At 43.1% G+C, this 26713-nt stretch overlaps 2 protein-coding genes across 2 annotated transcripts in view; one reads left to right on the top strand and one right to left on the bottom strand.

Annotated features, from left to right (window-relative positions):
* The window catches only part of ap5m1 (adaptor related protein complex 5 subunit mu 1), a 34780-nt gene extending 19272 nt beyond the window's left edge, over window positions 1-15508 (bottom strand). The window contains exons 1-4 of the mRNA XM_038779771.1: window positions 15347-15508; window positions 9946-10609; window positions 6289-6516; window positions 1598-1737 (exon numbers count right to left, since the gene is read on the bottom strand). Of these exons, the coding sequence (XP_038635699.1) occupies window positions 1598-1737; window positions 6289-6516; window positions 9946-10609; window positions 15347-15411 (1097 nt within the window). The 5' untranslated portion in view covers window positions 15412-15508. The remainder of the gene's footprint in view (window positions 1-1597; window positions 1738-6288; window positions 6517-9945; window positions 10610-15346) is intronic.
* Window positions 15509-15576: 68 nt separating this feature from the next.
* exoc5 (exocyst complex component 5) overlaps window positions 15577-26713 on the top strand; it is an 81869-nt gene continuing 70732 nt past the window's right edge. Inside the window, exon 1 of the mRNA XM_038779758.1 lies at window positions 15577-15776. Within this exon, the coding sequence (XP_038635686.1) occupies window positions 15750-15776 (27 nt within the window). The 5' untranslated portion in view covers window positions 15577-15749. The remainder of the gene's footprint in view (window positions 15777-26713) is intronic.

Genomic DNA, 26713 nt, shown 5'->3' with positions numbered 1-26713 from the left:
TCAGTCAGTGCTGGTTTGAACCTATGGTTGTTGCAGATGGGAGCCTTGTCCGACATTTTGTTCAGGCCAAATTGCTGCCGCAGTTGGTTCCAGGATTGGAGGGTGGCTGTCACCACTGGGCTGCTGGAGTGTTTTTTGGGTGGGGATGGGAGTGCTGCCGTGGCGAGGGCCCGGGTTTGCACTCATTTTAACATAAATCTCTCAATAGGAAAATGATAAGCTCCTTGAGTCTATTCCACCATTCAATGATGTAATTACTGATTTGAAAATGAAATGAAATGAAAATCGCTTATTGTCACAAGTAGGGAATGAAGTCACTGTGAAAATCCCCGAGTCGCCACATTCCGGCACCTGTTCGGGGAGGCTGGTACGGGAATTGAACCGCGCTGCTGGCCTGCCTTGGTCTGCTTTAAAAGCCAGCTATTTAGCCCAGTGTGCTAAACCAGCCCCATAAGATTTATGACTTAACTCCATGTATTCTCTACTTGCCTGAATGCATGCTGCTCCAAAATCACTCCAAAATCTCATTAACCAATCTAAATATTCACCCCCTCCATCACAGTAGCAGCAATGTGTTCCATATACAAGATGCACCTCAGTCAACTGCCAAGCCCCCTTTGACAACACCTTCCAAACCACAACTTCTAACACACAGCACAACATGGGCAGAAGATACATGAGAACATTAGCAGCTGTTTCCCCTCCCAGTCACACATAATCTTAAATCAGGTTTTCCCAAACTTTGAGCTGGGGAACCCTGGTGACCTCCCAGTCGCTCGCCCTCTCCCACGCACACCCGTCCCCCCCTCTCCATGCACACATGCTCCCTCTCTCCCACGCACACTCACTCCCCGTCACCCACACACTCGCTCCCCGTCACCCATGCACTCGGTCCCCCCTCTCCCATGCACCCCCTCTCCCAGGCACACCCTCTCCCACGCACACGCTCTCCCTCTCCCACACACACATCCCACGCTCACTTGCTCCCCCTCTCCTACTTGCCCTTCCCTCTCCCACACCCAAACGACTCCCCCTCTCCCACACACATGTTTTCCCTCTCCCATGTTCCAAGGCCCATTATGGGTCCCCATTCCAAGGCCCCCCTGAGCATTCTTTCCCGTCCTCCTCCCCCGCCATGACCCATGCTCTGAGGCCCCCGACCACTCCCCCCCTCCCCCACCTTGACGCATCCCACATGCACTGGCGCATGCGTGTACACGCTCGAAGAATCAGAGAATAGCTTCTTCAGAAGTCTTACCACAGACACCCAGGGATGCTCCCATGGACCAACTGGGTTCCACAGACCCCAGTTTGGGAACCCCCCGAATTTAACATAATCAATAGGAGAGGAGTCGACTACACAGCCCATCGAGCCTGCTCCGCCATTCAATATGACCATGGTTGATCATGGTTTAAACTTCTACAAGTGTTGCCTCATTTTATTCCTGAAATGTCTAGCTTTAATTTTTATGCCATGTTTCCTAGACCTCCCAACCAGTGAAAAAAGTATTTTCTCTATCCACCCGATCTGTTCCCCGGAATATATTGGAAACATTGGCACAGCATAAATCATTTCTGAAGCGGTCACCTGCTTTACCTGTTGAAGAAGGGAATGTGAGCTTCACAATATTCAAATCCATTCTTGACACTTTCATGTAGTTTCAGATTGACTGCAATCTTTAAAATTTGCTCTTCTTCCTTCATTTGATAGGAACCAAGAATCGGAGGGATAGGTACCTGCAAACAAACCGAAGGGTCAATGTTACGGAACTGTTCCCCAAACCCCAAATTAAAGTTGACTACGTTAATTAAGATTACTATTTAGCTTGACAAGGAACGACAATTTATTGTTTCTGCCAAAATCAAGTTGGAATATTATGTCAACTTGAAAGATGGAGAAAATTCAAAACAAGCCAACTTGAATGCTGTATCTGAACTTGATTACTAGATTTTAACATCAAAAGTACTTCTGGTTTATTTCACAGCGTTCCTATCTTCAGTAAAGGTAAGATCAGTGAAGACTAAAGTAGATAACTGACAACTCTCAGAAAGCATTAAGAAAGTATCATGTCTGGTCTGGAGGAAAATTGTATTTCAACCACAACCTGATTCCAACAATAATGTAAAATCAAATTTAAAGATTTGGAAATATCCAATTTATTGTGACATGGCACATGGACATAACATGAAAACAGAACATTGGAGCTTTTCGCCTCAGGTGTGAAGCTATTTTTATGAGACAATTAGGAAGCAAGCAACAAAAAATATCAAATACATAAGATCTTCTTTTCCTCTAGACAGATTGGTAGCTTAAAATTTAGGATGAGAGGAGTTAGGGGGTAGTATCGGTGGTGCGGTAGAAGGAAATCATAGAATTTACAGTGCAGAAGAGGCCATTCGGCCCATCGAGTCTGCATCGGCTCTTGGAAAGAGCACCCTACCCATGGTCCACACCTCCACCCCATCCCCATAACCCAGTAACCCCACCCAACACTAAGGGCAATTTTGGACACTAAGGGCAATTTAGCATGGCCAATCCACCTAACCTGCACATCTTTGGACTGTGGGAGGAAACCGAAGCACCCGGAGGAAACCCACGCACACACGGGGAGAATGTGCAGACTCCGCACAGACAGTGACCCAAGCCGGGAATTGAACCTGGGACCCTGGAGCTGTGAAGCAATTGTGCTATCCACAATGCTACCGTGCTGCCCAAATGGACCATGGGGAGGATTCATAGAAACACCATTTGACCCCTCGAGCCTGCTCTGCCATTCAATATGATAATGGCTGATCCTACATCTCAATGCCATATTCCAGCTCTCTCCCCATATCCCTCAACACCTTTAGTGTCTAGAAATCTATTTCCTTCCTAAATGTATTCAGTGGCTTGGCCTCTACAGCCTCCCGTGGTAGAGAATTCTACAGGTCCACCACCTTGAGTGAAGAAATGTTTCCTCATCTCAGTCCTCCATGGCCGACTGCATATCCTGAGACTGTGACTTCTCATTCTGGACCCCCAGTCAGAGGAAATATCATCCCTGCATCCATCCAGTCTGTTTAACCCTTTCAGAATTTTGTATGTTTCAATTAGATCTGCTCTCATTCTTCTAAACTCCAATGAACACAGGCCTAGTGGACTCAATCTCTCCTCATACGACAGTCCTGCCAACCCAGGAATCAGTTTGGTGAACCTTCGCTGCACTCTCTCCATGACAAGTATCCTTTCTTAGGTAAGGAGACCAAAACTGCACACAATATTCCAGGTGTAGCCTCTCAAGGCTCTGTACACCTCATTCCTGTACTCAAATCCTTCTGCAATGGAGGCCAATATTCTGTTTGCTTTCCTAATTGCTTGCTGCACCTGCATGCTTGTTTTCAATGACTTGTGTATCAGGACTCCCAGGTCCCTTTGTACCTCAATATTTCCCAATCTATCACAATTTAATTAAGTCTCTGCCATTCTGTTTCTCCGACTGAAGTGGACAGCTTCACATTTATCTATGTCATACTGCATCTGCCATGTATTTGCCCACTTACACAACTTGTCTAAATCACCTTGAAGCCTCTTTTCATCTTCATCACCACTTACATTCCCATCTAGTTTGTCTCGTCAGCAAACCTGTGTTACATTTGCTTCCTTCAGCTAAACCATTGATATATATTGTGAATAGCTGGGGCTTAAGCATTGATTTCCGCTGTACTCCAGTATTCACCGCCTGCCACTCTGAAAAAGATCCATTTATTCCTACTCTGTGTTTCCTGTCTGTTGACCAATTTTCAAACCATGTCAATATATTACCCCGAATCCCATGTGCTTTAATCTTGCACACTAACCTCTTATATGGGACTTCATCAAAAGCTTTCTGAAAATTCAAATACACCACATCCATTGGTTCTTCTCCCTTATCTATTTTATTAGCTATGTCCTCAAAAAACCCCAGTAGGCTTGTCAAATGTGATTTCCCTTTCATAAGTCCATGTTGACTTTGTCCAATCAAGTATCCTGTTATCACATCCTTTGACTCCAGCATTTTCCTTCCTACTGACGTTAGGCTAACCGGTCTGTAATTCCCTTTATTTTCCCTCCTTTTTTACACAGCGGGGTTACATCTGTCACCCTCCAATCTGCCAGGACTGTTTTGGAAGATGACAAGCAACACCTGCACTATTTCCATGGCTACCTCCTTTAGTACCCTGGTATGTAGATTATCAGGCCTTTGGGATTTATAAGCAACACCTGCACTATTTCCATGGCTACCTCCTTTAGTGCCCTGGCATGTAGATTATCAGGCCTTTGGGATTTATCAGCTTTCAATCCCATTATTTTTTTTCTGCATCTTTTTTTTTACTAATACTCATTTCCTTCAATGTCTCCTTCTCAGTAGACCCCCGAATTTCTGGGAAATCATTTGTGTCTTCTTCTGTGAAGACAGAACTAAAGTAGTTGTTTAATTGCTCTTCCATTTCCTTGTTCTGCATTACAAATTCTCCCATTTCAGACTGTAAGGGACTACACTTGTCTTCATTAATCATTTTGGTTTTACATACTTATAGACTCTTTTACAGCCTGCTTTTATGTTCCTTGCAAGTTTATCCTCATCCTCTATTTTCCCCTCTTAATCAATGTCTTGGTCCTTCTTTGCTGAATTCTAAACTGCTGCTAATCTTCAGGCTTGCTACTTTATCTGGCAACTTTATATGACTCCTCTTTTGTTAGCCATGGTTGGATTGCTTTTCCTTTTGTGTTTTTGTGCTAGAAAGGAACATATAACTGTTTTAATAGTTAAATGCATTCATTCCTTAAATATTTGCCATTGTCTAACCACTGTCATGCCTTTTAATGAAGTTCCCCAATTTATTATAGCCAAAGCACCCATCATACCTTTGTGGTTTCCTTTGTATAGATTGAGGACCCTACTTTCAGATTTGGTCACTTAATTTTCCATCCTAATGAAGAATTCTATCATGTTATGGTCACATATTTAATAAACAGTCTTTGGCTGCATTGGATTGGATTGGATTGGATTTGTTTATTGCCATGTGTACCGAGGTACAGTGAAAAGTAATTTTCTGCGAGAGCTCAAACAGATCATTTAGAGCATGAAAACAAAATAAAAGAAAATGCATAATAGGGCAACACAAAGTATACAATGTAAATACATAGACACCGGCATCGGGTGAAACATACAGGAGTGTAGTATTAATCAGGTCAGTCCATAAGAGGGCCTTTAGGAGTCTGGTAACAGCGGGGAAGAAGCTGTTTTTGAATCTGTCCGTGCGTGTTATCAGGCTTTTGTATTTCCTACCCGTTGGAAGAGTGAGTAAGCCGGGTGGGAGGAGTCTTTGATTATGCGGCCCGCTTTCCCAAGGCAGCGGAGATGTAGATAGTGTCAATGGATCATAGAATTTACAGTGCAGAAGGAGGCCATTCGGCCCATCGAGTCTGAACCGGCCCTTACAAAGAGCACCCTACTCAAGCCCACGTCTCTACCCTAACCCCGTAACCCCCACTTAACCTTTTTGGACACTAAGGGCAATTTAGCATGGCCAATCCACCTAACCTGCACATCTTTGGACTGTGGGAGGAAACTGGAGCACCCGTAGGAAACCCACACAGACACGGGGAGAACGTGCAGACTCCACACAGACAGTGACCCAGGCCGGGAATCTAACCTGGGACCCTGGTAGCTGTGAAGCAACTGTGCTAACCATGATGCTATTGTGCTGCCCACATGGGAGGCAAGGTTTGCCAATGTCAGCTGACAGCTTCTGGGAAACATTTTGGTCCAATTCAATAATTCTACACATACTCTGTAACAAGGTTCATTTAAGAAATGGCAGCACAATCAAATGAACAAAAAAAATTCAAAGATAAATAACTGACACCAAAATGTACCCCACTAAGGGTGTCTGCATATTTACCATAATTAATTGAAGGAGAAAATTGAAGGGAATAAAGAAAAGACGTAAATTTATATGGCATCCTCTTTGTCCTTAAGATGTCCGAAAGCATTTCACGGCATTTTGGGCCCTGGGGAGTTTGAAGTATAATCTCTGTTATAAAGTAACTAAACGTATGGCACTCTGACGTACTGGGGAGACGACTACCCTGAGGCAAGGTTGACATCTGAGAACAAGCTAAAAACTGACAATCCAAAGCAAGCTAAATTCAATTCAACTTTGATGAAAATATCACTTTATTTAAAGAAATGGCTTATAAAGGAATTTCACAAAATTCACTGCAGGCATTTTGTGTTCAGTTCAAAAAATACAACATTTTCTTACCTGGGAGGTGTAGTAACAAAGTTTAAATACATCTAATGGTGGTGTGAAAGGAAATTTATATGGTCCATTGAACAGTGAATCATCCATATCATCAACACTGTTAAAAGTCAGGATAGTGGAGTCAACTGCACTGACACACGGATGCACAAGGATATCCTGGAGAGGAGACCCGTTGATAGGTAGATTCAGACTTACTGTAACAGTTGGCATTATTCCTTCTAGATCACACTAAATTGGAACAAATACAGTTGGTCAGAAACAAAAGAATATGAAGAAAATTAGAATCAAGCATTTTTTTAAATAAAAGACAGCAAAGAGTATTTGCAGCAAATACTTCCAAGACCTAATTAAAATAAATTTAGAGTACCCAATTCTTTTTTTCCCAATTAAGGGGCAATTTAGCGTGGCCAGTCCACCAACCCTGCACATCTTTTGGTTATGGGGGTGAGACCTACGCAGACACGGAGAGAATGTGCAAACTCCACACGGACAGTGACCAGGAGCCAGTATCAAACCCGTGTCCTCGGTGCTGAGAGGCAGCAGTGCTAACCACTCACAAAGACAACATACAGATAGAAAGAAAAGAGCATTTACATTGTGTTTGCAGCCTATGAATTACTTTTCAAGTGTTGCTACAGCTGTTAAAAGCACAACAGCCAATGTGCAACCTGTAAATCGCAATCACGTAAACATTTTGTGGAGATGCCGGCGTTGGACTGGGGTGAGCACAGTAAGAAGTCTTACAACACCAGGTTAAAGTCCAACAGGTTTGATTCAAACACGAGCTTTCGGAGCGCAGCTCCTTCCTCAGGTGAATGGCGAGGTATGTTCCAGAAACATTTATATAGACAAAGTCAGAGATGCTGGACAATGCTTGGAATGCAGGCATTTGCAGGTAATCAAATCATTGCAGATCCAGGGAGAGGGATAATCACAGGTTAAAGAGGTGTAAATTGTCTCAAGCCCGAACAGTTGGTAGGGTTTTGCAAATCCAGGCCTGATGGTGGGGGCTGGATGTAATGCGACATGAATCCAAGATCCCTGTTGAGGCCGCACTCATGCGTGCGGAATTTAGCTATAAGTTTTTGCTCGGCAATTCTGCGTTGTCGCGTGTCCTGAAGACCGCCTTGGAGAACGCTTACCCGGAGATCAGAGGCTGAATGCCCTTGACTGCTGAAGTGTTCCCCGACTGGAAGGGAACGTTCCTGCCTGGTGATTGTTGCACGATGCCCATTCATTCGTTGTCGCAGTGTCTGCATAGTCTTACCAATGTACCACGCTTCAGGACATCCTTTCCTGCAGTGCAAGAGGTAGACTACATTGGTTGAGTCGCACGAGTATGTGCCGCGTACCTGGTGGGTGGTGTTACCACGTGTAATGGTGGTATCCGAGTCGATGATCTGGCATGTCTTGCAGAGATTGCCCTGGCAGGGTTGTGTGGTGTCGTGGTCGCTGTTCTGAAGGCTGGGTAATTTGCTGCAAACAATGGTTTGTTTGAGGTTGCGCGGTTGTTTAAAGGCCCCTTCGTCGTCCAGTACTTTCCTGGGGTGGAGAAACTACGACATCTTCTTCGCAGCCTTCAACACATCATCAATGAAGATGAACATCTTGCCAAGGTCATCCCCACACCCCCACTACTGGCCTTCAAACAACCGCGCAACCTCAAACAAACGATTGTTTGCAGCAAATTACCCAGCATTCAGAACAGCGACCACGACACCACACAACCCTGCCAGGGCAATCTCTGCAAGACATGCCAGATCATCGACTCGGATACCACCATTACACGTGGTAACACCACCCACCAGGTACGTGGCACATACTCGTGCGACTCAACCAATGTAGTCTACCTCTTATGCTGCAGGAAAGGATGTCCCGAAGCATGGTACATTGGCGAGACCATGCAGACACTGCGACAACGAATAAACGGGCATCGTGCAACAGTCACCAGGCAGGAACGTTCCCTTCCAGTCGGGGAACACTTCAGCAGTCAAGGGCATTCAGCCTCTGATCTCCGGGTAAGCGTTCTCCAAGGCGGTCTTCAGGACACGCGACAACGCAGAATTGCCGAGCAAAAACTTATAGCTAAATTCCGCACGCATGAGTGCGGCCTCAACAGGGATCTTGGATTCATGTCGCATTACATCCAGCCCCCACCATCAGGCCTGGATTTGCAAAACCCTACCAACTGTTCGGGCTTGAGACAATTTACACCTCTTTAACCTGTGATTATCCCTCTCCCTGGATCTGCAATGATTTGATTACCTGCAAATGCCTGCATTCCAAGCATTGTCCAGCATCTCTGACTTTGTCTATATAAATGTTTCTGGAACATACCTCGCCATTCACCTGAGGAAGGAGCTGCGCTCCGAAAGCTCGTGTTTGAATCAAACCTGTTGGACTTTAACCTGGTGTTGTAAGACTTCTTACGTAAACATTTGGTTTATCTAATAATCTTTTATTAGTGTTAAAGTAGGCTTACATTAACACTGCTATGAAGTTACTGTGAAATTCCCCTAATTGCCACACACCCGCGCCTGTTCGGGTACACTGAGGGAGAATTCAGAATGTCCAATTTGTCTAACAAGTACGTCTTTCGGGACTTGTGGAGGAAACCGGAGCACCCGGAGAATCCCCACACAGACATGGGGTGAATGTGCAGACTTCGCACAGACAGTGACCCAAGCCAAGAATCAAATCAGGGTCCCTGGCGCTATGAAGCAACAGTGCTAATCACTATGCTAAGAGATAAATGTTGCTTCAGACATCACGGTCACTCCCTTGCCACAACCTGGTGATTATCATATAATATTATGGAATCTTATACATACTTGTACAGGCGGGGCAAACTGTGGGTTAATATCTCTTTGGAAAGAAACCATCTCCTGCAGTGCAGCACTTCATTGGTACCCACGTTAACTGATTATGTCCTGTATGTCCTGGCCGGGGGGCGGACTTGAATCAATCATGTTCGCACTCTAAAGTGAAAATAATTCTCTCATGCCACAGGCTACATGAAAGAGATGCTACCAGCCAGATCCATCCCATTTTTACTGTCCTAGTTATTATAAAAAAAATACCAATAAGTAAAGGAATTTTAATTCATTAAACTAAGCATAAAGCTGTAACTCAATACACATCCTTATATGAGGGCAGCATGGTAGCACAGTGGCTAGCACTGTTGCTTCACAGCACTAGGGTCCCAGGTTTGATTCCCGGCTTGGGTCACTGTTTGTGCGTAGTATGCACGTTCTCCCTGTGTCTGCGTGGGTTTCCTCCGGGTGCTCCGGTTTCCTCCCACAAGTCCTGAAAGACGTGCTGTTAGGTAATTTGGACGTTCTGAATTCTCCCTCCATGTACCCGAAAAGGCGCTAGAATGTGGCGACTCGGGGCTTTTTGCAGTAACTTCATTGCAGTGTTAATGTAAGCCTATTTGTGACAATAAAGATTATTATTGTTATTTATTTAGAAGTTAGAATTCAGAAAATCGGGAGAAATTTATTGAAGTTTACTGTTATAACAAAAGTGATCTCACTAAATGAATGAACATTAATGTTTCTATGTTAAAAAGCAACTGTTTTTAAAATACAATACAGCCTTCTTTATTTGAGTTGGAAATGTGAATTCTATAAACAGTTTACTGTACATGAACCTCACCTTACATGATACAGTTCCATACTCCTGCCACATGTCAATGAAATCCTTCTTGTCATACTGCATGGATGTAATCTGTTCAGTAACACATACATTAACCTGTGGTTTCCCTTTGTATACACCAGGCTTCCAGGCTGGTTGTTTTTGTGCCTGTGCTGAAGAGATTGCATTCTGAGGAACAAGGCTGCCAGAGAGGGTCTGCATTAATCCAAAGTCAGTATCTGTTGGAGTCCCCAATGGACACGCATGCATCAACATGGCAGGCAGCTGCGCCACTTTGGTAGCAATTTCTGATTCATTTCTTTGTGCCATGTTTAAAAAGGTCATTAATCCTGTTAGCAGGGCAAATGCAGAAGAAATTCCACGTAGAGACATTAACGGTGGGTGGGGAGTCAAAGACTGTTCAACTAAAGGAAGACAAGCATAGAGGATTGCATTTTGTGTCAATACAAGAACAGGCCAAAGAACACCATCTCCAATTGCAATCTCATAAACAGATGTCTTATTTATTCTGCAACAGCTATCTCTGTGTTCCACAAAGTTCTTGTCCAAATCAGTCATACCGAGTTCAGCTAACAGTGCATTTTGGAAGACCTTATCTTCTGGGACCTTTGTATAGCTTTCGCCATTGAAAATACGGGCTCTTTTTTCAACTGTTGGATATCGTCTAGGAAAAAAAGCATGTGTTTTCTTTAATAACAGTCAGTAAAGGTTGATTTAATTGTGAGCAGTTTGTTTAAAGCAATACTTTATGTCCCTGATGAAATTGTACAAAATGCAAATAATAGGTGTAATATTCATGCAAAAGTGAATTTTTTTTCTTTTATATGCACAATAACTAAACTTGTATACAGAAATATTAAAATCAAATTGAATTTGCATTTCCTGCCTCCCATCCATATCACAGTGACTTTATTTGCTTTAATGTCAATACACCATTGCACTTGTCTTTTACTGGCTTGGAATCAGCAGTATTGGCCAAATCTAGGTGGCAAACTTACTAAATAAAAACAGAAAATGCTGGAAAAATTCAGTAGGTCTGGCAGCATCTATGGAGTGAGAAACAGAGTTAACGCTTTGAGTCCATATGACTCTTCAGAGCTCATCAAGTGCTTTGGGACTGAGCTCATGAAAGGCGCTGTATTAATGAAAATTATTTTCTCCTGAGCCAACTGAATACATAGAAAAAGACATCTGCAGGAAGTAATTTGGCCTTGTGAGTCTGGCTTTTGCAGAAGTTCCACTCATCCACTCTTTTCCCATATCTCTGCAATTCTTTCTCCTTCAAATATTGAATCAATTACTTTTTGAAGGCTGTTATTGAATCTATATTGACAGATCATCAGGTAGTCCCTTCCAAATCCTGACCACCCATTCCATGAAAAAGCTTTTTCCTCATTCTGCCTTTGATTCTTTCGACAATTACTTTAAATCTGTGCCCCTTTGTTACCAACTTTCAAAATTATGCTCTGTAACCCCAAGTCCAAGCCGGTAATTTATATCAAAATAAGTGGTGATCCTAGTACAAATCCTGTGGAAGTCCACTGTGTGCCTTGTTCTCAATTGAAAAACCAGCCACTTACCACAACTTTTTCTACTTATTAGACTTCTTTTATCCATGCTTCTACTTCTCTTTTTTGAATCACATGGGCATCAAAATTGCTGACAAACATCGCCTGAAAGTCTGTGCACAAAACCTCAATTGCACTGCGCAGTATATTATACAGCCAATGCCTATATCTTAAGTCTCATAAACAAATAGAATAGCATACATTTCAGAGTTAATGAAATATACTTTCATCAGGAATGGTTCAATATTAAAAAGTATCAGTCGTGTCAAAGTCTAATCCAGTAGATTTGTAATTTGATATTAATGGTATTGTCTCTAACTTATTTATACTTGAAATAGAAAGTTATAGTTGCATATGTAATTAAATATAGTCTTGTTACTAGTTACTTTGTATATATATTATATATATTCACACACACTGGAGGAAAGGCTCTCATTCATCATCCAAGTTTACCTCTGCTGTAAAGCATGCGATTTCATGAGCTGTCCCTCATGGAAATTTCAATACTTGCATTGAGTAATTCATACATATTACTAAGAAAATCAATATCAAAGAAAAATACATTTCATTTTCCTCCAAGAATTTTGTGTTCCTTCATTTCTGGCCTCTTGTGCACCCTGCATCTGCCACTTCACTCCATTAATGGTAGTTGTCTTGGCTCTAACCTTCTAACCTGTGGAATTCCTGTCTCTTGGCCAGGTGGCACAGTGGTTAGCACTGCTGCATCACAGCAGCAGGGACCCAGGTTCAATTCCAACCTTGGGTGACTGTCTGTATGGGGTTTGCACATTCTCCCTGTGTCTGTGTGGGTTTCTACAGGGTGCTCCAGTCCCCCCCCCCAACACAGTCCAAAGATGTGAAGTTACATGGAGGCCATGCTTAATTGCCCCATAGTTCCAAAAGATGTGTTGGTTAGGTTAAGAGGTTATTGAGATCAGGCGGGGAATGGGCATGGGTGGAATGCTCTTTCGGAGGGTCGGGTGCAGACTCGATGGGCAAAATGGCCTCCTTCTGCATTGCAGGGTTCTATAATTCTTCAAGACCTTGCTTAAAATCTCGCCCTAAGACCAAGCTTTCAATCATCTATCCAATGCTTGTTTGGCCCAATTTGTGTCTTCAATCAACTTGGGCCACTTTGCTTTTAAACACATTGTACAAATGCAAGTTTTTGTTACATAGGAATTAGGAGGTGTAGGCAATTCAGCCATTCAAGCCTGCTCTGCCATTCAATCAGATCGTGGCCGATCTCTTCCTGGTCTCAAAGCCACCTCCCTACCTGTTCCCCACATCCTTTTAAACCATTTTTAAAAATCAGAAATAGATGTATCTTTGTCCCGAAACCATTTAATGATTCGGACTCCACTGCACAATGGGGTAGAGAGTTCCACAAATTCACCACCCTCTGCGAGAGGTAGTGCCTCCTCATCTCAGTTTTAAATCTACTGCCTCTCAACCTGCATCTGTAACCTCTTGTTCTAGATTAGCCCACAAGGGGGAACATTTGGTCTCAATTTACTTTATCAATCCCTTGCAGTATTTTATATACCTCGATCAGATCCCCTCTCATCCTTCTAAACTCCAGTGAGTATAAACCAAACTGTTAATCTCTCCACAAACGTCAACCCCTTCATCCCCAGAATCAATCTGGTGAACCACCTCTGAACCGCTTCCAGTGGCACCGCATCCTTCCTCAAATAAGGAGACCAAAACTGGACACGATTCTCCAGATGGGGTCTCACCAACGCCCAATACAATTGGAACAATACTTATCATAGAATTTACAGTGCAGAAAGTGGCCATTCGGCCCATCAAATCTACATCAGCCCCTGAAAGAGCACCCTACCTAAGCCCACACCTCCACCCTACCCCGTAACCCAAACTAACGTTTTTTAAAAATATTTTTTATTCTCCTTTTTCACATTTTCTCCTAAATTTACACCCACCACCAATAAACAATAATCAGTAACAAATATGTCAATCCCCATATCAATAACAACGATCCCATTCTCCCACCAATGCCCAAACATTAGCCCGCATGTTTACATAAACAAATGTTAAAAGGAATCAGGAATCACCCATAGTCACCATTAACACACACCGCCCCCCAACCCACCCACCCATTCCCCCCCCCCCAACTAATGTTCAATGTTATCCAGTTCTTGAAAGTGCATAATGAATAATGCCCATGAATTGTAGAACCCCTCCATCCTTCCCCTCAGTTCAAACTTAACCTTCTCAGGAGTCAAGAATTCCAACAGGTCCCCCCGCTATGCCAGGACACTGGGTGGAGAGGCTGCTCTCCATCCTAACACGATCTGCCTTCGGGCGACCAACGAGGCGAAGGCTACGATATCTGCCTCCGCAGCCGTTTCCAACCCTGGCTGGTCCGACACCCTGAATATGGCCTCCCAGGGACCCGGGTCCAGTTTCCTGTGCACCACCTTGGAAATTAACCTAAAAACCTTCTTCAGTTATCCTCTAGCTTTGGACAAGACCAAAACATATGAATGTGATTAGCAACCCCGCCCCCCCCCCGCAACGCTCACACACATCTTCTACTCCTTCAAAGAATCGGCTCATCCTCGCGAGGTGTGCTCTGTATACCACCTTCAGCTACATCCGCCCCTACCTCGCGCACGAGGTGGAGGCATTCACTCTCCGGAGCACCTCACACCAGAACCCCTCCTCCATAACCTCTCCCAACTCTTCCTCCCACTTTGCTTTGATCCCTTCCACTGCTGCCTTCTCCTCTTCCAAAATAGCTCCGTAAACCGCTGACGCTACCCCCTTCTCCAGTCCCCCTGTCGTCAGCACCTCCTCCAACAATGTGGAGGCCGGTTCCACCGGGAAGCTCTGCATCTCCTTTCTGGCAAAATTTTTAATTTGCATGTATCTAAACACTTCCCCCTGCTCCAGCCCATACTTCGCTTCCAGCTCCTTCAGTCCTGCAAACTGACCCGTAAGAAACAAATCTTTTAGCATCTTAATCCCCTTCAAACTAACGTTTTTGGACACTATGGTGCAATTTAGTGTGACCAATCCACCTAACCCGCACATCTTTGGACTGTGGTAGGAAACTGGAGCACCTGGTGGAAACCCACGCAGATGCGGGGAGAATGTGCAGACTCCACACAGACAGTCACCTGAGCCGGTAATCGAACCCGGGTCCCTGGCGCTGTGAAGCAACAGTGCTAACCACTGTGCTACCGTGCTGCCCCTTCTCTACTTTTCACTCCAGCCTTTTGGCAATAGATGATAACAGCCCATTTGCCTTTCGTGTTACATTTTGTACCTGCATACAGAATTTCTGCGATTCATAAACAAAGACATCCTCCCTCAAAGAGCACCTAGAATGTTAGGCACTACTTTTAATCAATACGGTCCCAGTTTTAACGTCAAAACTTAACATCTGCCTCTATTTTGCTTCCTTTTATTTTGCAAGTTTTGGTTTCATTGTCTCATCTTACTATTTTTATTCTCATTCTATGCTTTTGGGCAGCCACTGGTCATCCTTCTGTCATTCACATCTTTTGTTTCCTGACTTGTCCTTTTATCATTCACTTTGACCTCTCGCCACCCTCTAGGTGAAAAAGTTGCCAGGAAGTCACTCAGCTTTCTTGGCACCCCTTGAAATGAAATATCAGTCGTTACGAAAATTGAACCAAAATGAACTTTTCTCCTAACAGGTTTGTACATCATACGTGTTTTTATTTGCATGACATAGTTCGCTAAAAGTGCATTGTCCTTTGAAGGGTCTCCTTTGCTGTTAAGGGGACAGCTTCAAGTTGAGGAACCGATTCTAGTGCTTATTCGCAGCTTAACATCCTTTTTACCTCGACAGCTTCACTGACGTTTCGCCCTTCTCGAGCCCCAGCAACCAGACCGCCCGGACGCTCATTTTTGCCAGGCCCACGTTACAGAAAACGCTGCTCGGAGGGAGCCCTAATAACCAACAAGCCTCCAACCGGCCTGAGCAAACGGCGCCTGCGCAGAGCCAGCCCGCCGGGGTCAGAGGGCGGCGCCCGGCTGCGCAGAAGCTGCGGGGTTTGGGGTTTGACTGCGCAGCTTCCGGTGGTGGGAAGATGGCGGAAGCGCCGAGCGGGTAGGGAGCGGCAGGTAGCAGAGTCCAACGCCCCTGGATCCCCATCAAAATTCAGCGGCATCGCCCTCGCTCGCCTGCTCATTATGTAGGTGGCTGGCACGGCAGTTAAGGAGCGGCTTCTGTGCTCGGGTGGAATGGCTGCGACAGCGGAACTTTTCGAGGTTGGTCCCTGTCTCAGGATGCTGCGGCTCTGTGTTTGCTGCCCCAGCCCCATTGTCAATGCTGGCTTCCAGTCTGGTTCATCATGGGCCTCCGTTAGGAAAAATGGCTGACTATCCAGTTGGGTTTGTTAGGCACGGGAATAGGCTTGAATTGTTAACTGTCATTGTAAGGATCTAATGTTTTAGCTGTTTGTTGTAGTGTATTCAATGAGATGATAAACAATGGTACTCACTGCCCTGTGGTTAATTCAACAACATCGGTTTCTACAACTGATTCACAGGATGTCATTTGGCTTTCGTGCTTATATTAACTCAGCTGAGAATATCTGTTCCAATCCTGCTTCGCTTTTTGTGTTCAATTTATTTTAAATGTCTAAACAGTTATTCATAATTTGAACATCACTTCTAGAAACGGTCTCAAAGTACTTTTTACATCTAGAAGATCCTGAATCTGTGTCCTCTTTTAGTGATCTACCATGTAATGAAAGCAGTATTATGCCGTTTCACCTCAAACTTCCAATTTTGAAAACCTATTCCAGTGAAATATAGACTTATCCTTATTTTCTTAAAACAGTAACGTCTCATTTAGAGTATAACATTTGTGAGTTTTAACAAAGCCTTTTCTACAGTTTTAATATCCTCCCTTAAGGGTTCCTAGAATTGTAGTCAGTACTTTTAATCAATATGGTTCCACAGTTTTAATGACAAAATTAACAGCTGCCCCTATTTTGCTTTCTTTTACTTTGTAAGTTTTTGATTCATTGGCTTGACTTACTGTTTTTATTCTTGTTTTTATTCTCATTCTTTGCTTTTGGGCAGCCACTGGTCATCCTTCTGCCATTCACACCTCTGGACACATCTTTTGTTTCCTGACTTTACCATTTCCTTTGGCCTTGCACCACCAACCCTCTCACAGGGTTCATATCTTCTGTCTTCCACCTTCTCACAGACCTTCCCTTTTCTTCTTTTCCAGTTCTCTGCCTTAATTTAAAAAACATTGCATTTCTTAACGTTTTCAAGTTCTGATGAAAGTGAACAGAACTGAAATGTTAAATCTATTTATCTCTCCACAGATACTGCATGACCTGAGAATTTCTCAAGTCAGTTAAACTACTCCCAGTTCATACTTCAGGCTTATGTTTGAATCTCATGTAGTATTCTTTCAGATTCTAGTTCCCTGCTGTTGACACTTTTGCCATTTAATTTATGCTGTCACCGTGATTCATTGTCCTGGGTACCATACCAATTATCTTAGAGTTGCATTTTGATGCTGTTCTGTATTTACAGCTGCTACTTCATCATTACTTCAATGTTGCTTGACAAAAATAACTACTCAACTGACAGCACAATACTAGATTTTTCACTAAAAGTACCTTTTAAAATATGTTTTTGTAATTTTTCAACACAACATTGATCCAGACTTTTTTGTAAATAAAATGTGTGGCTGTGGGGACCTGCATGTGCCCCAGTTATGCCTGCCATTTTGTGGGTTATGTAGAACACTCGTTCCAGTCCTACTCTGGCACGTTTTCTCAACTCTTTTTCCGTTATATCAATAATTATATTGGTGCCGCTTTGTGTTCTCGGACCTGGAAAATGTTATCAATTTCCACATCTCTCTCAGCTTCACATGTCAATATATGAACACCTCCCTTCCCTTTCTTGACTTCTCTGTCTCCATTTCCGGTGATGGACTCTCCACCAATATTAATTACAAGCCCACCGACTCCCACAGCTACCTCGACTACAGCTTCTCGCACCCTGTTTCCCATTCTCCCAGTTTCTCCATCTCTGCGGCATTTGTTCTGATGAAAATGGCGCTTCTGACATGTCTGCCTTCTTCCTTAACTCCTCCCCCCCCCCCCCCCCCCCCCCCCCCCCCGGTGGTTGATGGGTACTCAATTGGGTTTGATCCATTTCCCTCTGCTCTCACCTCTTCTCCTCCCAGAACCAAAATAAAGTCCTGTTTGTCTTCACTTTCCACGCCACAAAATTCACATTCAAAGTATCATCTCCTGCAGTTTCTGCCGACCCCAACATGATGCCACCACAAAACACATTTTACTCGCCCCTCCCTGTCAGCAGTCCGCAGGAACCGCTTTATCTGTGACATCCTGGTTCTTTCCTCCATCATCCCCAACTCCTCATCCCCTTGCCATAGCACCTTCCCTTGCAATCGCAGAAAGCGCAAAAACTGCCCCTTTACCTCCTACTTCTCACTGTTCAAAGCCTCAAACACTTCTTTCAGCTGAAGCAATATTTGGCTTAAGCCTCCCATTTTATCTACTGTATTCGCTGCTCCCTAATGTGGTTTCCTCTACACTGGGGAGACTAATCACAGACTGGGTGACCGCTTTGGAGAACACCTTCATTCAGTCTGCAAGCATGATGACATTCGGTCGCTTGCCATTTAAACTCAGCTTCTTGCTCTCATACCCACATGTCCATTCTTGACCTGCTGCAATGCTTCAGCGAAGCTCAACAAACTGGAGCAGCACCTCATCTTCTTATTAGGCACGTAACAGCCCTCAGGACTCCACAATGAGTTCAACAACTTTAGATGGTGTCCTTTCTCCTCCATCTTAACCCCCTTTCTTTATATCCAAAACATATTTTGTCCCAATGCTGCCCCTCTCCCACTGGGCCATCTGTCACTTGTATTTAAATTTTGTTTTCACTGAGCACTGACCATTATTCACCCATTAACACATTCTTATGTTGTACAACTAAGAGCACCTTCTCCTACCGTTAATGCTTCCTCTGTCTCATGACCTGCATCTTTGTGGCAATTTCCCCTAGCTCCCACCAATCACTGACCTACTCTGCTCCAGTTTTCCAATCCTCTCTTATACAGTATTATCCATTACTTTTTTCTCTCTCTCTAGCTCTGAAGAAGAGTCATGCGGACTCAATGTTAACTCTATTTTCTCTCTCCACAGATGCTCCCAGACCTACTGAGATTTCCCAGCATTTTCTGTTTTTGTTTCCGATTCTAGCATTGACCGTATTTTGCTTTTATTGATACAGATGGTTGGGTAAATCAGGAATGCGTCTATTCATGACAAAGGCTAATTGTCATTTCTTTCTAGAATGGGTTTTTGCAGCTCTATTTTCCTAATTATCTTAATTAGTAATTATCTTCAGATGAAATCGGAATTATGTTAACCTGTTCAAAACAAAAGTCTAATGTATGACTATTGACTGATTCGTGAAAATGCAACTTGTATGTATTAGCTTTCATATTGATTAAGAAGGTGAATTGTAAATCTTAAATGTAGTTGCATTTATATTGAATATGCAACATTGTAGAGATGGCTGATGGATTAGATTTCTTCATGTGCAACCATGCAATGATTAATGTGTTGAATTGCCAGGAGCACCAGAATAGAGGGTAACAATCTTAAATTCCATCTTGCCAATCTAATAGAGGAGAACTCAAAATCACATCAAAGGTTATTGTGGAAAATCAAAGCTCATGGTGTAAGGGGTAACATATTGGCACAGAAGTTTGGCGAACAAACGGGAAACAGTAGGCAAAAATGAGTCATTTTCTGGTTGGCACGATGTAACGAATAGTGTGCTGCAGGAACCAGTGTTCGGACCTCAACTTATTGCGATAAACTTACTGCAATTTATATAAGTGATTTCGATGAAGGGACTGGAAATAGGATTGCTAAATTTACTGATGGTATAAAGATAGGTAGGAAAGTAAGTTGCGAAGAGAACATGAGGCTAGGTTTCAGACACATTAAGTGGGTGAGCAAAGTACTGGCGATAGAGTACAATGTGGAAAAATTTGAAATTGTCCATTTTGGCAGGAAGAATTAAAAAGGAAGCATTTTATCTAAATAGTGAGTGATTGCAGAACTCCGCGGTGCAGAGGGATACGGGTGTCCTAGTGCATGAATTGCAAAAGGTTGGTATACAGATGCAGCAAGTAATTAGGAAAGCTAATTGAATGTTATCATTTATTGCTAGGGGAATTTAATACAAAAGTATGGGGTCTTTGCTTTAGTTATACACGGCATTGGTGCGATCATATCTAGAGAACTGTGTACAGTAATGGTCTCCTTATTTAATGAAATATGTAAATGCATTGGAAGCAGTTCAGAGAAGTTAACTAGACCAATCCTGGAATGAGCTAGTTTATTAAGCTAGTTGGCTGGACGGCTGGTTCGTGATGCAGAGCGAGGCCAACAGTGTGGATTCAATTCCTGTACCGGCTGAGATCATTCATTAAGGCCTCGCCCCTCAACCTTACTCCTTGGCTGAGGTGTGGTGATCCTCGGGTTAAATCACCACCAGTCATCTCTGCCCCTCAAGGGGGAAAGTCAGCCTATGGTCATCTGAGACTATGGTGACTTTACTTTATATCAATACATATTCCCAGGTTTTATTTTCACACCAGCGCAATACGTTTGCCCTCATTATTTTCCTATTCACCAAAACTGCAAAAACAAGACCAGAAGGTCTTTGAAACATTACCGCCGATGAGATTAACATTGATCACAATTCCTACGCACTTGCTTTCACCCCCCCCCCCCCCCCCCCCCCCCGCATTCTTGCTTTCAACCTTCTTTGCCCTTCCCCACAGGGTTCTCCTTATCCTCTTCTTCTATCTCTCCAGCCTCTACATTCAACGCATCATTCTATGTGATTTCTGCCACCTTCAGCATGATGCTGCCATCAGCCATCTCTCCCATTTCAGTATTCTGAAGGGACTGTTGCCTCTAGCACCCTGGTTCACTCCTCCATCACCCTCAATACCCTCTTCCCTTCTCGTACAAGTGCAGGAGATGCAGTGTTACATTCCTGACCAAAACCTGTTTTTACTTGAGAGTAGATTTAGTTGTAGAATGAAATATTACAGTTATGGATCTCCAGACTCCCGATCAGTTCTTGGGTTAGTAAGTGTCTCTTTGTATGTGCTCCAGTAGCCATCCGCCCAATGCTCTCCAACTTTAGATACTTAACTTCAATTGATACAATGCAACACCTTGCCCTTTTACCTTCTCATTGTCCAAAGCCCATAAACTCCTTCGAAATGAATCAGCCATTTACTTGTACTTTCAATTTCATATACTGTATTTGCTGCTCATGAGGTGGTCTCGGGATGAGAACACCTCCATTCAGCTTACAGGCCTGACCTTGAGATCTTTGTGTTCTGTCATTTTAATTCTCAGCATCATTCTGAGTCTAACTTCAGTCCTCGGCCTCCAACGTCAATGAAGCTGAATATAAGTTTGAGGTACAGCGTCTTTCAATTATGCACCCTACAGTCGCTGTACAGATCATATATAATCACTGCTCCCGTTTTATTTAATTTTGTTCTTTGGACGGCAGCTGGTGGAAAAATTCTTCCATTTACACCTCCTCTTGAAGCTTCTTTTGTTTCTTTATTTCTCTCACTCCCTTTTGCCTTGTGCCTTGTACCATCGTCCCGTTTGTCATTTAATCTCTCCTGTCTTCCACCCTACTACAGATATTTCATTTGTTCTAACCGCCCTTCCTCACTTTCCGTGCCTCTATGCTTGTTTTGAAAACATGGCACATCTGAATTTTCCCAGTTCTGATGAGAGATCGTCGACTTGAAACTTCAGCTCTCTTTCCACAGTTGCTGCCAAACCCGTTGAGTATTTCTGGCATTTTCTGTTTCAGATTTCCAGCATTTTGCTTTGTATTGTTTTGTAACAGTCTTCCCCCAAAGAACCCAGGTAAATACCAACTCAAGCCAATCCTATTATTCTAATACGAAGTACATGCAACTTTTTATACGCAGTCTTGATAAACATAAATGGCCCACGTACACATTTTTAAATAAATGTCCTGTTAAATAATTGCAATCATAGCCAGCATACTTTTTTAATACCTATAGAACTCGAGTGCTTTGTCAAACATGCCTGCCCAGGAGGTTCAGATGGATCTTCAAAAATGGCCATCATTGAATTAGACATTCAATGTGTATGAACATTATGGTCTGTAATCAAAACATTTGAATTTTGATCACCTGGAGTGGAGATCTGCATGTAGTTGTAACTACTCAGATTGGTAGTTGCCATGCAAATCACACTCGCGTTCTCCCCGTGTCTGCATGGGTTTCCTCCAGGTGCTCCGGTTTCCTCCCACACGTCCCGAAAGACGTGCTGTTAGGTGAATTGAACATTCTGAATTCTCCTTGTGTGTATCCGAACAGGTACCGGAATGTGCCAACTAGGGGATTTTCACAGTCATTTCATTGCAGTGTTAATGTAATGCTCTTTGTGACAGTAAAGATTATTATTATTGATTGAGGGGCTTTTATTCCTTTTGCTATTTTGCTGTGTGTAGCGTTTCTTTTATTCTTTCATAGGCTATGTGTTTTGCTGGTGGAGCTCGCATTTGTTGCCTGTCCCCAGTTGTCCTTGAGATAGTGGTGGTGACCTGCTTTCTTGGACTGCTGCAGTCCATCTGATGCAGCAACACCCACAGTACTGTTAGGTAGGGAGTTCCAGGATTTTAACCAAGTGAAAGTGGGGAAAGAGCACTATAGTTCCCTGTCAGGATGGTGAGTGGCCTGCAGGGGAACTTGAAGGTGGTGATGTTTCCGTGTATGTGCTGCCCTTCTCTTTCTAGGTGGTAGGGGTTTGCGGTGCTGCCAAAGGAGGCTTGGGAGCATGACATGACTTACTGTGCATGATCTCAGATGGGAAATGTTGTGTGAATATGGTTGCATAAAACAAGGTTAAAATTAATAATGGACAGATGTTCTCTGCCATTTCCTGAGCAAAATCTTATTGGGGGAAAAAAAGTGCAGACTGTGGGGAAAGTGCAAGGGAGTGGGATTAATTAGTTATTTATTTTGAAGAACTGCCATATGCATGATGAAATGATTTCCTGCAGAGGATCCATTCTGTGAAACGCAGAAACATTTACTCCGCAGAAGAAGGCCATTTGGCCTATTGTATTAATGCTGGCCAACAAAAGACATCCAGCCTAATTCCACTATTCAGTTCGTGGCCTGTAGCCCTTTAAGTTATAGCACTTCAAGTACATTTCCAAGTTCTTTTAAATGTTATGTGGATTTCTGCTATGAGGCAGAGTTCCAGAACCAGTTTCTAGCTTTGATGACTCGAAAAGTTAGCTCTGTCAGATTTGCTGTCAGACCTGCTGAGATTGTCCAGCATTTTCTGTTTTTGTTCCAGATTCCAGCATCCACAATAATTTGCTTTTATCTTGGTTTCAGATAACTACCATTACCTGGGTGAAATAAGTACTCAGCTTCCCTGTAATCCTAACAATTACTTTAAATCTATATCGCCTGGTTTTTGTCCCCTCTGCTAACAGAAATAGATCCCTCAGAATTTTATACACCTCGGTTAAATCTCTCCTCCGTTTCTCCCCATAGCATATCCAATCTTTGCTCATAGCTGAACACCTCCACGTCTAGCAATGTCCTCATAAATCTCTGTATCGTTTCTACTGCGATTACATCCTATCTCTGCTTTCTGAACCACCTTATCTACCTGCCCTGCTTTCTTCAACATGTAGACGTGAATCAAGGTTCCTTTGTTTTTCTGCACTTCTCAGTATCCTTCCACTTGTCATGTATTGCTTTGCCTTGCTTGCTGTTTCTAAATGCATTACCTCACACTTCTGTGGATTGAATTCCACTTGGCACTTCTCTGCCCACCAAATCAGTCCAGTGGTATCTTCTTGCAGTCTCCAGCTTTCTGCCTTTCTATCAACCACAAGGTCAATTTTCATTTTGACTGCCAACCTCTGAATCATGTCCCCTACACGCAAATCTAAATCATTACTATACACTGTGAACAGCAGGAAACTCTCTGAACCCTGTGGAACCACCTTGGAAACAGCCTTCCAGTCACAATAACACCCAATGACATTTATCCTTTCTTTCCTGTCACTGAGCCGACTTTTGGATATAACTTGTCACTTTCCCTTGGATTCTATGAACTTTTATTTTTCTAACTAGTCTGCCATGTGGGATCTGCTTAAAAGTCTTTTAAAAATTCAAGTAGATGACATTAAATGCGCTATCCTCATCAACCTCAAAAATTTTGATTACGTTAATCAACCAAAACCTCTTGCCAAATCCATGCTCTTTTCCTTGATAATCTATACTTTTCTAAAATATGTTTTTACTACCAAAGTTAAACTGACTCGCCTGTGATTGCTTGAGCTATTTGTTCCTCTCTTTTTAAACAGTGATACAACATTGGTGGCATGGTGGCACAGTTGTTAGCACTGCAGCCTCACAGTGTCAGAGATACAGGTTCAATTCTGACCTTTGGTGATGTGTGGAGTTTGCACATTTACCCTGTGTCTGCGTGGGTTTCCTCCATGGGCTTCAGTTTTCTCCCACAATCCAAAGATGTGCAGGTTCGGTGGATTGGCCATGCTAAATTGCCCCCTAGTGTCCAAAGGCTGGGTGGGGTTACAGGGATGGGACGGAGGAGTGGTCCTGGGTAGGGTGCTCTTTCAGAGAGTTGGTGCAGACTTGATGGGCTGAATAGCCTCCTTCTGCACTGTAGATATTCTATGGTTAGCTGTTTTCCAGTTATCTGACATCATAGCTGTAGCAAAGGGGATTGGAAAATGATGGTTAGTGCCTATTTCTTCCCTTGTTTCTCTTGGTCTGGGATACATTTCATCAAGGCCAGTTGGTTTGTTCTCTTTCCTGGATCCTGAACTGCTTAATATTTTCTCCCTCGCTGTGTTTACCCCATCCAATAATTTGCACTCTGCCTTGTCTACAATATATCCATTGTTATCCTCTTTAGTGAAAAAAGACACAAAGTATTCATTAAGAACCAGTCCCATGTCATGCATCTCCAGTCAAGTTATCTATTTGGTTTTAAATTGGCCTTAATCTGTGCAGCATGGTGGCGCAGTGGGTTAGCCCTGCAGCCTCACAGCGCCGAGGTCCCAGGTGCGATCCCGGCTCTGGGTCACTGTCCGTGTGGAGTTTGCACATTCTCCCCGTGTCTGCGTGGGTTTCGCCCCCACAACCCAAAAAGATGTGCAAGGTATGTAGATTGGCCATGCTAAATTGCCCCTTAATTGGAAAAAAATAATTGGGTACTCTAAAAAAAATTTTTAAATTGGCCTTCATCTTCATATATTTATAAATGTCTTTGTGTTTCCTTTGATTTTGCTTGTAAATCTGTTTTCATGCTCTTTGTTTCCTCATTTCCTTTTTAATCTCACCCCTGCACTTTCTGCTTCTACTTCTTCTGCTTTAGTTGTATCAGCATTACAGACTAATACCCAACATCATGGCGTTAATTAGCCAGGCAGGACCCACTAATTCTGGTAGTGTTGATTTTTTATTTTATTTCATAGAATGAGGGCATTAGTGGCTTGGCCAGCATTTGTTGCCCATTGCCCTTGAACTGACTGGCTTGCAAGGCCATTTCAGAGGGCCGTTAAAAGTCAACCACATTGCTGTGAGTCTGGAGTCACATGTAGGCCAGAATAGGTAAGAATGGCAGATTTCCTTCCCTAAAGGACATTAGTGAACCCAGATTGTCTTTCTTACCACAATCAATAAGATTTTAATGGTTACTGAGACTAGTATTCAGTTCCATATTTTATTAATTGAATTTAAATTCTACTTTCTGCAACAAGCCAGTGACCCAGAGCATTAAGCCTTGGCCTCTGGCTTACTCATCCAGGGACATTACCATCACATCACAATCTCTCCTTGAAAAACTTATAAATGTAAATAATATAGAGATGGATCTTGAAGATTTCATGTGATGGGGCACTGGTTGTTTCCTTTGGCAACTTGTTGCATTGTGCGATTGTCCTTGCAAAGAAAGATTGTTGAATAATTGTCTTGGAAACACATTATCTATGTACTTGTGTGGACAGCTACCTCATGTTTTGTTATTGCCACAGGACACTTGGTTCTGTGAATTCCCACTCATCCATTCCATATATTTTAAAACATGTTGAGCTTACTTTTTTTCCTTCCTTTGTGTCATGATTCCTATTCTAAATCTTTGATCAAGGATGTAACACTGGTGTATTCCCATACTGATTCTTCAGAATCATGCAGCATGTCTTTGGATCAATACTCCCCATAGCATCTGGCAAAAGTTTTCATTTTCTGCCTTATTCTACTCTGTAAGCTCTCTTATATCAAGATGGTGGGTTGATATGAGAATTTGAGTTTAAGTTTTCAAAAATTGAGTGTGAACACGTTTAGGCAGTGATTGCACAACAGCCCCTCACAAACTGATACCAGGGTGTAGCATAAAGTGATCTTAAGAGGAAAAATTAGACCTCCATTTACAGTTTTATCTAAAAGCTGCCACTCTAACTTCTCCTAAGTACGACATTGACATATAAATCTAAGTTATATGCTCAAGGTCAAGTAAGTAGCATTGTCTAAACCTTACTTGGGTAAGCTACACTGACACCTAAAGGTAAAGAGGCTAATTTTTAATTGTTGTGAAATCTTTTGCAATGCGTTGCTATCTGAATTTAATTGCAGCTTTGGGGAAGGAACTGGTGCTGTGAAATTATGCTTCATATACTGGGCTTGTTATTTAGCAGTTCTATTTAATAGTAAGACAATTATTAGTTGTGTGCAAATGTAAAAAATCAATCAAATGCCTGGTTTTAGCTCGCACTGCACAGACAAAAACAAAATCCTGGAAATATTCATAGTTCAGACTCTGGAGAGCGAAACAGAATTAACATTTATGGGGAAGATGGGGCTGCATCTGTGGAGAGAAGAACATAATTAACATTTATAGGGAAGATGGGGCAAGAGCTGTTGGCTGCATTGGAATACATTGGGCAGCATGGTAGCATTGTGGATAGCACAATCGCTTCACAGCTCCAGGGTCCCAGGTTCGATTCCGGCTTGGGTCACTGTCTGTGCGGAGTCTGCACATCCTTCCCGTGTGTGCGTGGGTTTCGTCCGGATG

The sequence above is a fragment of the Scyliorhinus canicula genome, chromosome 2 (genome assembly GCF_902713615.1).
Source record: "Scyliorhinus canicula chromosome 2, sScyCan1.1, whole genome shotgun sequence".
In the NCBI taxonomy this organism is placed as follows: Eukaryota; Metazoa; Chordata; class Chondrichthyes; order Carcharhiniformes; family Scyliorhinidae; genus Scyliorhinus; species Scyliorhinus canicula.
Note: the sequence above shows the minus strand (reverse complement) of the source record. Positions and strands in the feature narration are given on the sequence as shown.